Raw genomic sequence first — 13803 nt, forward strand, 5'->3', positions numbered from 1 at the left:
TCAGGTGGACACGCCTTGCAAGCTCACCAGCTAAAATTCGTAAATTTCAATATGCGCCGTAAAGTAATTAATTGAAACGATAATTGGTCATTTTTCATTCGTTGAATATGTGTTTCCAATTCTCGTGCAATAACGTCCGCCTCATCGAATAACCCAGCTCAAGGACTAGAATTATGTTTTCAGTAACAGGCGACAACAATATAACAGGCAAAATCCGACCGCTGCGGCCGCATTTTGATGGTGTTGAAATGCAAGAACAAGACCCCCGTGGTACGTTGCTTAGTGTCTATGGTGTTGGGCTGCTAATCACGAGGTGGCGGGATCAAATCCGGGTCACGGCGGCCGCATATCGATGGGGGCGAAATGCAGAAAATACCCGTGTACTTCGATTTAGGTGCACGTTAAAGAACCCGAGGAGGTCCAAAATAATCCGGAGTACCCCACTACGGCGTGCCTAATAATCAAGTGGTGGTTTTGGCACGTTTAAATGGAATCTTAAATGCAAAAACACCCCAGAGCCGTGCACTGGGTGCCCGTTAAAGAACCCCGGTTGGTCAAAATTAGACCCTAACGACAAACAATTCAAGCCACTGACTCATCTATGGGCCTTAGTTCACGGGTAAACAGCCTCATCCCTCCTCGGCTCAGCTTCAGGATGGATTCTAAGTTGCCTTTCGTCGCACATGGACATTGGTGAGGCGGTAAGGTCGATTTGTCATGTATGAGAAAGGTTAGGAATTGTTTCTTCGACACTCGACCGCCAGCAGCAATTGATATTGACGAAATCTTGAAATAAAACGTGGATTGACACTGATGGGTATGAGAGGTCGACGCGCGCGCCTTCTTCGTCAATCAAAATTTGGCAGTTCCGCCTCAAGCGTGAAGCATTGATAGCGAAATCGAGGTTCGGCGCCGTACTTGAACTCCTCAGACGGTGTTTAAACTATACGCGGGTGCGACATGTTGGCGCGACGCAGCACTCAAAGCAACTCCGGCTTGGTAGGGAAACAGCCCCCCCTGGCAGCCACCAGGCGTCTCACAATAACGCTGGCGTGGTGAGCGCCGGCTTGCAGTGGCGTTGCAGGCATCGCATCTCGATGGTGCACTAGATGGCACCGACGGGTTAGTCAGCACCGGGTTACACATTAGTAAACGTTAGCTTGATGTTTACTGCCATCATGCGCTAACACTGCTCAGGGTATACACGCAGCTGCTCAGCAGCATCGTCAGTGGGCTTACAGTGTGCGTATAAACAGCGTTCATGCCAGCAGCGAAGGCAGAACGACGCTCTTGCTCCGCAACCGAGGCGATCGCTCTTTTGTTTTTGCAGCCAAACTCACTCCGCGTCTCTGGAGGCCCTCTAACCCTCCACACGTGCGCCGCGCATGCGCCATCAGCGGACCAGCACTGCAGCGGCGATGGCGGCGCGAATGCGCCGCGAGCGTTAATATAAATACGAGGGAGAATCAGAAAGTCTTTTCCCCTATTTCACTTTAGTCAAATTACGGTGGTAAATGCTAAGTCAACATATCCATTCACAGCGGTGGACCTTTCTTGGACCGGACCGGCCTTATCTGCCGGTAGCTCCGCAGCACGGCGCTGCTGTCAGTTGTTGAAGATGGCGGTTGTGCTTCACACGTTCACGGCATACGAGCAACGAAGTGTGATTCGTTTTCTATGGAGCAAGGGACGAACGCCCATCGAAATCCACAGGGAAATGCAGCCCACGTATAGGGAAAGGCGCCTCGCTTTGAGAAGTGTGAGGTGGTGGTGTTGTGAGTTCGGCATTGGGGCTTGTATGACAATGAGCGTTCGGGAAGGCCGCGTGCGTCGTTGGCTGAGAACAACATTTCCCGCGTTGATGCAATGGTGAAAGCAGATCGGCGTGTGCACCTCAAGGACATTTCCCGGGAGCTTGGCATTTCGTATGGGAGTGTTTACGACATCGGTCCCGGGTCCTTAGGGTACCGGAAGGCTTCCTATCTGTGGGTGCCTAAACAGTTGGATGGCTTGATGAAAGGCGAGCGAATGATTTCGTCACTGAATCATCTGCATCGGTATGCCGAGAAGAGTGAAAGTTTCCTGGACCGCATTGTTACGGGCGATGAAACGTGGATATTCCATTTCACGCCGGAATCGAAGCACCAGAGCATAGTGTGGAAACATCCGGGTTCACCTGGGACAAAAAAAAAAAAAATCCGTGCAGTGCTATCTGTTGGGAAAGCGATGTTAATGGTCCTCTGGGATCACTGAGGACCGCTCCGGCTGAAGTTAATGCCACAAGGTGCGACCATCAATGAAAACGCCGAGGGATTCTGGATGTGGACAGCGTGGTTACCCTGCACGACAATGCGAGGCCACATGTGGCAATCAGAACCACCGACAAGCTTCTGTCATTTCATTGGGAGAGTCTGGACCACCCACCATATAGTCCGGACCTCGTCCCTAGTAATTTCCACGTTTTGCGTCCGCTGAAGAAGTTCCTAGTAGGACAGCGATTCGCGTGCAGCGATGAAGCCAAGACAGCAGTCCGACGGTGATTCCACTGTCAGCCGGACAAATTCTACCACAGGGGAACCTCAAATTTAAGGCTGCGATGGGACAAATGCCTGAACTGGTTTGGGGACTATGTGGAAAATAGTGTAAGGTACGTAGAATGGTACGTATATTTATAATTACCTGTATGTACCTTATTTTGGCTAATAAAAATTAGGGGCAAATATTTTCTGATTCGCTCTAGTAAAATCGTCGGACGACCACGATCTTCACCACCGCGCTCTAAGAGCTATTATTTATTTATTTATTTATTTAATAATTTATTTATTTATTTATTTCTCTCAGGGCCAAAGGCACTAAAGAGTGGAGTGGGTTACAGCAAATGAAAATAGAATAAATAAGAGCAGTTAGAACGTTTAAGTACAAAGGCTTCTGATTATACAGTTTCAGCTAGGGTTTACATTGTCATAAGAAATTGGTAGCAAACTAAGATAGCAAAGTGGCAAATACAAAATGCACTTAAGTTACAAACATATAGTAGGAAAAATGCTTCGATTACACAATGTTAGCTAAAGCCGCTCGAAACCTTTGGTTATCGTGAATGGATAAGACTTCAGCCGGAAGGTGCTTCCATTCCGTGGATGACCGAAGGAAAAATGTCTCAAAAAACGTTTTACAGTGACATGATTCGAGACCAACCTTATAACAATGGTCGATTCGAAGCGATACGTATTGTGGCTGAAAAATGAGATCATGGCGGATAGTTGAATGATTGTATAGCTTGTGAAAAAGAAATAAACGTGCGATTTTGCGACGAGAAGAAAGTGCACTAAGTGAAAGGTTGGTTTTCATGGCATACACACTTGCAGTTCTATTGTAAGTACGTAAGATGAAACGATATCATGATATAAGTGATATCACTAGCAGTAATCATAAAATTTCGCGCACATACAGCCAATTTATACTCTCGCAGTAATTTACAGCCATAGATTTCCTCTCAAATTTCGGATCTAGGTACATTTCACTTGCATGCGTCGTGAGAAAAAAATAAGGAACAAAGCAACAAATAAATAATTCATAGGAGGTGTTCTTACTCGTCTGTTGGGCAGTGCTGAAAAATCCTTTACTAGAACCTGTTTCAACAGGTCAGGCTCCGACAGCATCAAGCTGGGCTTTCCTCCTTCGTAAAGACTGCAATTCGCAAGCGCAAATAGTTAAGGGCTGAATAATTGCATTCGCTCAACACCGCGCCGCTGCTAAGCCTAATTGAGCAGACGTACCAGCACACTGCAACTAAGAAGCGCGTCTGGAATGCTGCCCTGAGAACGAGCAGCGCGCTCAGTTTTCATTCGTGTTGTCACGGGCATCCGCTGCACTGCTATCACCTGGTCGTGTTTCTAAAAAATTATGCATGTCTGAAAAGATTTAGCAAGCATTTTTACAAGCGTGATTTTATTTCGTCGGCGTGAACCAGCTCATCAAAACTACCGCTTACACTTTGAAAACTTCTCTACCTTTATATGCTATACACAAATAATAATACACAAGGTAGTCTACCCTAAGAAGCCTGAATTTATCGATTGTGCGACTTCGCAAACACAAAGTGACAGGCAACTTGAACTTGAGGTATGCTATTGTCTCGTTGTGCAGTTATTTAATTGTTTTATTTATTTTTTTGCAGCATTGCTAACGTCATAACATCTGCGTTTGCACTGCGTATCTCCTTTATTCGTGCCGTCAGCTTTCTAGCTGGCGGGTCAGCCACGATTGACTATCACATCCTGTTATCATTGTCACCGGATATTTTCCCACTTTCTCGTTTCTTTTGCAGCGAAGCTGCTAAGAGAATCAAAGCGCTCAAAAACATTATTTGCCAGTTTTCCCGCTTTTATGAAAAAGCTAGATCAGTTAAGAATTTTATATATTAAGCAAATGTGATGAATGTCAAGAGCAATGTACGTGTAGGCAAATTTTGAAGTTTGTGTAAGAATGAGGGGTTAAATGAAGCTTTCTATACCCTCGTTTTCGGCCTGTTCAGAAGCGTTCTGGGAAACCCTTGAAAAGTTCCTCCAAATTAATGGGAGGACCAACATGCGCAAGACATTTGATATTTACAGGAAATGGGTCCCAATGGGTGACGTGTACCGAAGTTTAAAGTCTGTGTAGGTTAATTATGTGGCTTTCAAAATAATTACTGAATACTCGTATTCTTCTCGCTTTTATGTGTTATACAAGGCATGCAGTTGCTTTTCCCTGGTCTCGTCAGTGAAGTTTATGAGGTAGTGTTTATATTTCATTGAAGTAGGAAACATGTTGTCAGTGACGAATGTTAGATGTCAATTCTGTGTAGATTAATTATAGCCTTCGCAGAAAATTACTTATTCAAGCAATCGAGAGTGTCCTATACTGCCGTTATCCGCAATGTTTCCCCGAGTCCTAAAGCAACTGTACAAGACACCAATTTCGAATTCAGGGAAAATAGGGGAAATGTTAACCGTCCCTTCAAGTACATATCAAAAGGAAGAAATATTATTGTGCGGCGAAACGTTAACCTTTTTTGCTTAATTAGAAGCGTTTCGAATAATTACTGCACACTCGTTTGCTGAAGTAATTATGGAACACTCCCGATCTGCATGCGTTTAACAAGTCCGCTGCCTTTTGTTTTCCTTTTATTAATTTAACACTACCCTTATGTGCACTACTGATTAGAAATAAAGAAGAAACGAAAGCCGGAGCTTACCCTCAACATGTTCTCATTTACCATTCTAAATTTGTGTTACGAGAGATGGGTGACATAACCCTTTGTCATGTACACTCTCCACGAAATTGAAAGGGCACACTTCATCTGTGTTCAAACGGTAATCGTTGCAGACTTGCAAGTCAGAGGCCCACTAACTGCTATTTGTTTGGTTTTTCTCCTGTTGACGAATCCCACTGCTGGAATTTTACCCCATTACGAGCGTACACAAGCAATATTACCGGCTTTGAACACGAATCTGGTGTTGCCTTTCATATCAGCCCAAGGTGTACATTGCCGATACGCAACCTAGATTTAGGTTGCAAACAAAGCTGACCCTATATTAAGAAATTCGAGAAAACAAGTGAGAAAATATTACCCGAACACTCGTCCCATCTTCTGATATTGTTCTTGATCATGCAAGCAGACTGGCTACCAGAGATATAACAAAAAAAGATGAAGTAATAATTAGTGTTACCACTTTTGAACAAACGCTGGTTCCTTACATTGGTGCAGCAGATAGACGTAGCCGTATTTACTGGTTTCCTCTACTTGCTTAAGCGCGCGATTAGCTTTCAATATCGTGAATAATCGATCTATCAAAGCCACTATTTGTGTATGTATTATATGTACAAAGATTACGTATAGGACATCGAGTGTTCAAGTGAGTACACAAATAATGTAAGACTCGTTACAGGCCCACATGCATTGATAGCTTTAGATTCCAATACTGCCTTACTTTTCGCGCTTCCTAAAGATAATAGTTGTAACATCACGGCGATATTATAACAGAAGTAATTTACCTTTCGCATTCGTTGGATCGGACGAGCCAAGATGGAAAAGCTTTCAAACTTAACATTTTGGTTTTTCCAGTAGTTTCTGTTTCTGGAAAGGTACCTGAACAAGAATGAAAATGTGTTGAGACTACATGTGTACATGTCGGCACACAATATAGTCTGTGATCCCACTATGAAGCTGTGAGTAATAATGTGGAATCTGCACTAAACATAAGCGCGCGTTTATTCGATACTTGTTGAACACGTACTGATTTTCGAGAATTTAAGAAATGAAAATCCCACAGAGCATTCCTATTCGCCCGAAGCACAAAACAGTCATTGCACACCATAGGTTTCACCTTTTAAATCAGCCCACTAAATATAGTTGACAAGGAAAGCAAGAGCTGGTCGTGATATAACCCGCCATAACATAGGGCGTTCCCGCTAACGTCAGCTACGCTGTTACATGAAAAAAAAAATATTAAAAAAACACGATGCAACATACAATTTTAAGACCTACGTTGTACAACATCGTAGGTTTTATAACTGTATCTTGCACCGTGTTTCTTAAGCATATTTTTTTCGTTGAATGGCTTGGCTAACGTTAGCTGGGATACACGGTAGAACGATTGCCGAAATTTTGATGCGGATGTAATAGTTTTAGCAATAACAAATCTGCTCAAGACATAAGACGATATTCTTGTACCTGAAACCATGAAAATATAATGAAACCAACGGTCGTCACCAATGTGCATACATCTCTTGTACGTGGCGTACTGACTAGCGCCACAATTATGTCAACCGGTGTGTCAAGCCTGATGTGTTGAGTCAGATGTGTCGAGTCAGATGCATCGAGTCGGGTGTGTCGAGTAATATGCGTCGAGTCAGATGCGTCGAGTCAGATGCATCGAGTCGGATGCATCGAGTCGGATGTGTCGAGTAGTTTTAGATAGTGTGCTCCTAAAACCACCTTAATGTTTCCAGAGTGCTGGCCTGTCACATCTTGTGGCAATAATACATACTACCCAACCAATCGTATTAAGCGACTCTGATAGATACTCAGAAGAAGAAAAAAAAACATTTGGTTGCTTGACGATTACTTGAGAACTGAATAAACTAAAACTGCTCTTTTTACGCGTTATGGTTGCCCAGTGGCCATGGCGTTCTGCTTTTGATCAGCAGAATCCCGGCCGCGATGGCCGCATTCCGATGAAGACAGAATGCAAAAAACCCTCGAGAACACCAAGCTGTCGAAGTTTATCAGAAGTGCTCCACTACCATCTCTTTTCTCAAACTTCTTAGTTCATTCATTCGAATGTTCTGATTTACTTTGTTAAGCGGACATGTTACAATTGTGAATATTGAAGCCACTAAATGCTCGATTTATGTTCATTTGGTTGTGTTAAATAACTGTACACAGTCTCGGTGCACCCGTGCAAGTAGAATCTTGCCGCGAAAAGCATTCGCCTTACTTTTCTTTAATAACATATTATGTAATGCTGGACAGAGTAAGGAAGGCTAATAGATGTCAATTTATGTCATGGAAAACGTGATGGGACGGCTGTTGGCTCACAATTCCTACTGAGGACACGAGCTCTGACCGACTCCTCTTCATAATCCTCAGCGGGTGCCCTAAAGTAATTGTTTAGTTGCTTACTCAGTGTTTTTCCTTGCTTAATGAGTGCATCCGCTATTATTGTAAGAAAATTATCTAATTATCGCTGGCAAAATAAGGTGCTGCCGAAAAACTGATCTAATCTCTGTACAGCGACAGTTTCAAGAATCGCTCCCATTTGTTTTCTGAGACACGTGGTGATACACACGCCCTTCACCAATAGTGCACAATGAGGGATACTTTTAGCTGCGACACCTCAGTATGCTCGCGTGAAGTTCAGTTTCCCTGTAGCAAAAGTTCCCAAATCTAACTTCATCATCTAACTCTTTCATCTAACTGCGCAAACATCCTAGGATTTTGTTCGCATCGCCGTGGCCGATGATCAAGCTGTAGACCTCGCGTTGAGCAGCGAAACACTCCAGCCACCCAACGACGGGCGCGGGTAACGAGAAGGTGTGCTCAATTCCCTGATAATCACTTGTCACGTGCTTAAGGGTAGCGTTGTCACATTTCAAACACTTGCATTTCTTGGAGAGAAAGTTTCGAGGCATGCGTCAGAAGTGAAACCGTGACGCACATGACGCGTCTAAATGGAAATCGAAAGAAAGGATCTCTCACCCGTATAGTAAAATCCATAGGATAGACAATATGGCGATGTAATCGGCTAGGCCAAACTGAAATGCCATGCTAGCACTGGATTTACCAACACTGGCGAAAACTACTATAGCCTCGCTTCAGAAAGCCCGCCGATCTAAAATGCTCTAGAGCTGCTGTGTATCTGCGCTGTGCACAGGTGGAAGCGATCCCAGGAACTCTGCGGTCGCGGAGTTCAGCATGCATCGATCGAAACTAGCGCAGATGTTTGTTTTTTAATGGCCTAGTGCAGGAAACTGGGCCTTTGATGCTTGACGCTCCGCGCCCGACGCATTTTTTACAGTCTACGGCACCTGCGCAGTATAGTCACGAAGTCTGTGCCCGTAAGTCTCTAATAGTTGAGCGAAACACGCCGAAGCGCACCAGACATCCGGCAAACAGGCGATTAAAGTTACAGAGGAGCCATTTCGCGATTCATGTGTATTCTACAGCATCCTTCGTAGCCACATTGTTGAGTCTCAGTAAATTGCAGCGATGACAATTTTTGGTGTAAACTTCTCTTAGCGTAACCACTCCACAGAACGCTCGATTTTCTAATACCCTCAAGTATTACTTATGGCTTATGAAAAATGACGTTACTTCCTATCCATGCTTGCTTCTTTTTCTCCCGTTCACGGAGCCCTACTGAAAAGAAAAGGTATTCCCCATAGCGCCCGCATCCAATAACATCACATGGCATATAGAAACGGGTTTTTGTATGGGGTCCTATATGTTTCATGTCGGATTGTTGAATATGGGAGTTAGGGGGCAGATATGGGCAGATATTGGAAAAACATCTGCTCAAGACAATGAGCAGCTTTTTAAGCAAGCATAGCGTGTTATCTCCTAGCCAGTATGACTTTGTGGCGAATCGGGGCACACAGTTGCTGCTTGAAGGTTTTACCGATACACTAAACTCTGCGTTTGAACACAATCAGATTGCTTGTGCACGGTTTTTCGACGTCCGAAAAGCGTTTGACAGTGTCTGTCATAGTATACTACTAACCAAACTTTCATTGCTAGGCTTTCGGGGTGCGTTTTTACGGCTTCTGAAAAACTTCTTATCTCACAGGCACCATTGTGTCTATTGGAAAATTTCGCAGCAACCTGACTGAAATTAAAGCTGGCGTCCCCCAAGGTTCAATTTTAAGTCCATTATTATTTAACTTATACTTCAACGATTTATCTAATGTTGTGAACGTCAACTTATATCAGTATGCTGATGACACTGTCCTTAATTCATACGCTCGAAGTTACTCTGACGCCATTTCTTCTTTACAAATGGCAACAACAAAGCTTATGGACTGGTTTCGGAATAATGTAGTTGATGTCAATGCGTCCAAAACTCAACTAATCTGTTTCCACAACCCTGTGAGGCAAGTTACCTTGTCGTCCCCATTATATTTGCACACATCAGATTGCAATCCCTGTTCGTGTGACCCTGTGCAATACACTCGTTCAATTAAATACCTTGATGTTTTTTTGACAGCGATTTATCCTGGAATTCTCATTTCGCACATATTTGTCAAAAACTTCGCGCAGTGTCCTGTGTTTTGTATAATATAAAATTTTACATGCCAATGTCTGTCCGAAAGCTTGTAGTACATGCCTTAATTATGCTACAGTGTAATCCGGTATGGGATATCTACATATGGTCATGGCGCTCAACATTTGGTAAACCGGGTCAACTCCGTCCTTCGTGGTATTCTGAAGCATGTTGCATATGATGTCTCCCCCAAATCTGATGTGTTTAAAACTTTGACTTTACCTGACTTCAATTCTTTGCTGCTAGAAACTGTAGTCTTAAAGCATTTTTAGAGAAGCCAATATAAAATTCCTTATGTTCCTGCTCGTTGCCTCAGACCGAAGAATCCTTATGTGGCACCCCGCTGTAAGACGAGATACGGTCGAAGACTCCGTAACTATTACGTCCCCGCAATGCTTCATTCAATTCCCCAAAGCATACAAGACGTGAAGACGAAATCTGGTCTCAGAAAGGCTCTTATACACATTAATGCGTGATAAGAAGCCTGTCGTGTTTTTTTGTCTGTCTGCTTTTTTTATTTTTCACTGTTGTCTATAACCTAACAACTTATTACTGATGGCTCTGTCGCTGTCTGCCAGGCACTGCCGTTCAAGCCCACTGCGGCTTTGGCAGGCCCGATTCTTGTATTGTACCATACTCAAGTAATCAATAAAGTAATATTATTACTATTATTATTATTATTATTATTATTATTATTATTATTATTATTATTATTATTATTATTATTATTATTATTATTATTATTATTATTATTATTATTATTATTATTATTATTATTATATGGATTTTTCAATAGGGAGGTAACATGAGCGCGCTGCGATCGACACTATTCAGGTGTGCCAAAATGCTTGCGTTGCATTCTTTGGACTTTTATTACCTTCCTAAAGCAGCACCCAGACCGGCGTGTTGCAGACGGATCGTTCCCTCCCCGTGTTCGTGGTCGAGGCTTGCCCCGTCGTGCTAGAGCACTGCTATACAAGTTAAGGGTTATGTCTGTCTTGGTGCGCGAACGCCCATACCGACAAGGACGTGTGGACAGCCCGTCGTGTACGTTTTGTGGCTCCTGTGAAACACTTGAACATTTCGTTTTAGAGTGTCCCGCATTCTTTGCGCAGCGCGCATTGCTAATTAAGGAATATGGACTTATTGGACTGCAATGTGCGACCCTTGACGATTGCCTCTTTCCAAGAGGGTGCGCTTCCCGACGTGACCAGGCCCCATCGAGACCAAGGCAGCCGCGTTGATTGAACGCACGCTTCAGGAGTCAAAGGCAAGTTCGGATTCCTTGAACTTGGGCGCTCAAAAGTGTGAGGATATTGACACGTGTACGTATTTATCCTTTTCGCGGGGAGTGCATTTCACCCACTAACAACTTAAAGTTATTGTTCAGCGCAAGACGCGCCTGCATGATTCGAATTTACTGGAATGTTATCGGATATCTATCTGTTGTCTGTTGTCACCGAAGCTTGTGTAATCTGATTGTATGCTCAATCCGAATTCTGGACGACGCGCGGGCACGAGCGATTACTCCGGAAACTTGGATGAGTCATGTAAAAGTCGACGCCCTTGACTGGCAGATCAGATTTTCGACGATCGCCTACTGTGTTCGCCGCTATCGTTGTTTGTTGAGTGTAGGCTATTTTTGTGGGCATAAGTTCGCCCAATAAAAAGCTAGGTTCGTCATTCACAGTTTTGGTGCTATTTTCTTCGTCACTACTACGTGACAATATGTTGGCCACGCAAGTGTTTCCCAGCACAGCTGTGTTATCCTACTATGACCCTTGTACAATATATTGCACATTGCCTTCAGCATTTTTTTGAAGTTCACTAAGAAGTGATTACGCAAATTATTCATTCTGGGTATGCAGTACGGTGCATGTGTAAATGTAAAGAAGTGGTTTACTCATATTCTTCTCTTCTGCTTTCGAGGAATTTGACGCTCAATTGATCTAGACCTCTGTGTCGTCCGAGACACCCAAAAGCAATATTGAGGTGTATTTCGAAATCATTGAGATTTCGGGACAACGCCTTTCGTGGCAGCAACATGGCAATGTACTACGCGTAATTACATTTTCATTTTCATCTCTGCGTTTAAGCAATGAAATGCACTTTTTATAATAGTAAACATGAGTAAATTATGGAGATATTGTTTTTTTTCACGTACATGGAGACGTAGTTTTTAGCATTTAACCGTGGTATCTAAATTTCAGAAATTGTTTGTCAAGTTCACAACACACCAGTACACAATAAAAACCACCTTTGAAGAGCGATTTTATTTCATAGTTGTGTTCGGGTCTCAGGAGGTTATACCTCTGAAACACCACAAATGGTGCGCAGTACATTTGCGACGTTAATTGCGCTCATTTGTACATTCCTCCAGACTTCTTAATGGCGATCTCATGGACCCAGCAATTTGCAGAATTATTGCCAGTGATAGGCTTTAGGTGCGCCACTAAGTTGCTGAGTCTCCTTTTGGGTACACCTGGCATATCGTAGATCTTGGACCAATTTATCATGCCTGTATTGACGTTCTGCCCACTGGTGGATGCCTCGAAGTCGTTATGTGGACGCGTGTCGAGCTTCGTACGTTTATGTAATGACTGCAATGCGCACAATACATTTTGCATGGCACTTACCATCCGATTCTTGAAGCGGAAAGTGAGGTCATTTTGGCATACTTCCTTCATAAGTGTTCTGAATTCAAACCAGGCAATTCGGCGAAGAGCGTTGCACGAGTTAGACTTCACAAGACCTTTAATCTTGAGGTAGGCAGGAATGAGTTTGCTGCCACGTTTGTCTGCCCGTTGCACATCCCGAAACTAAAGTTAAGTCTTAGCATGCAGCTGCCATAGCTAGGACCATCCCTCGCAGAAATGCCAGACTGTTCTCGTTTAGACGACAACGTTCGCGATCAGAGGCAAAGGAAACTAGGTTTCTTCCTCAAAAATCTACTTTCTGCTCCCACAAATCGTGTGGTGCGCGTTAAAATCCCCCATGATGATCCAATGACCAGGAGTCGAAGATAGGATATATCTCTCTCCTATAGTCAAAGCGCCTGGATAGCGATAGGTAACCACCGTTGTAGGCGTGACGTTGTTCTCACGGTCAAGCGGAACATCAAAAGTAACACTTCAGTGGCCGATTGCTATTGTGAGCTCATACTACCTAAATATAGCCATGACCTTTATTAAAACTTATTAAAACGCCAAGTGGCGGTGCTGCGTTGAGGTTGCCGCTGATGTCAGTGTGTATTCCCGACAGTTGCCTCTTTATGGTGGATCACGACACGTTGGTACCATAAAGTGGAGGACAAACTGATATGAACGCAGTGAACTACAGAATAAGGGCTACCATTCATTGAAGGCAACAATAACAACAACAAGGGGTTGGACGACAAAGCTCCTGCACGATGGTTCTCGGCTGAGATAGTTGAATAGTACGCGCCACGTTGGCTTAGCGCCTATGGTGTTGCGCTGCTGCGCATGAGGTCGCGGGACCAAATTCCGGACGTGGCGGCCGCATTTCGATGGGGGCGAAATGCCAAAACGGCCGTGTCCCATGCATTGGGGGCGCGTTAAAGATCCCTTGGTGGTCAAAATTAATCCGGAGTCTCCCACTACGGCGTGCCTTACAATGAAATTGTGGTTTTGGTACGTAAAACCCCAGAATTCAATATTTGACTCGTATTTTCCTCGAAATCAACAGCCACTTATTTTGACAGCACTTAAGAATTGTAGATACAAGTGTCTCTGTGTGTGTGTTTTCTTGTCATCACTACTCATTATTGCCCTTTAAAGGTCATTAAAGATTGAGTTTGTAATCTCGCTAATATGTGTGTTTTCCTTCCGTGTTTTCAACATAATGTTTGCTGATTCCCCCAAAAGACAACAATCCTCCACACCTCTGCAGAACGGAGAATTCCTATCCGAAATGAAGTGGCTACTACTCTTTAGCGGCGGTATTGTGCGGGCTTTATAACGTAAAAACGTCGTCAAAATAA

At 43.7% G+C, this 13803-nt stretch overlaps 1 protein-coding gene across 1 annotated transcript in view; it reads right to left on the reverse strand.

Moving 5' to 3' along the window:
- Nucleotides 1–8406, reverse strand: part of LOC119462278 (cytochrome P450 3A14-like) — a 66539-nt gene extending 58133 nt beyond the window's left edge. The window contains exons 1-4 of the mRNA XM_049673230.1: nucleotides 8243–8406; nucleotides 6037–6130; nucleotides 5613–5665; nucleotides 3591–3687 (exon numbers count right to left, since the gene is read on the reverse strand). Of these exons, the coding sequence (XP_049529187.1) occupies nucleotides 3591–3687; nucleotides 5613–5665; nucleotides 6037–6130; nucleotides 8243–8310 (312 nt within the window). The 5' untranslated portion in view covers nucleotides 8311–8406. The remainder of the gene's footprint in view (nucleotides 1–3590; nucleotides 3688–5612; nucleotides 5666–6036; nucleotides 6131–8242) is intronic.
- Nucleotides 8407–13803: the final 5397 nt, after the last annotated feature.

Source organism: Dermacentor silvarum, chromosome 8 (assembly GCF_013339745.2).
Source record: "Dermacentor silvarum isolate Dsil-2018 chromosome 8, BIME_Dsil_1.4, whole genome shotgun sequence".
NCBI lineage: Eukaryota > Metazoa > Arthropoda > Arachnida > Ixodida > Ixodidae > Dermacentor > Dermacentor silvarum.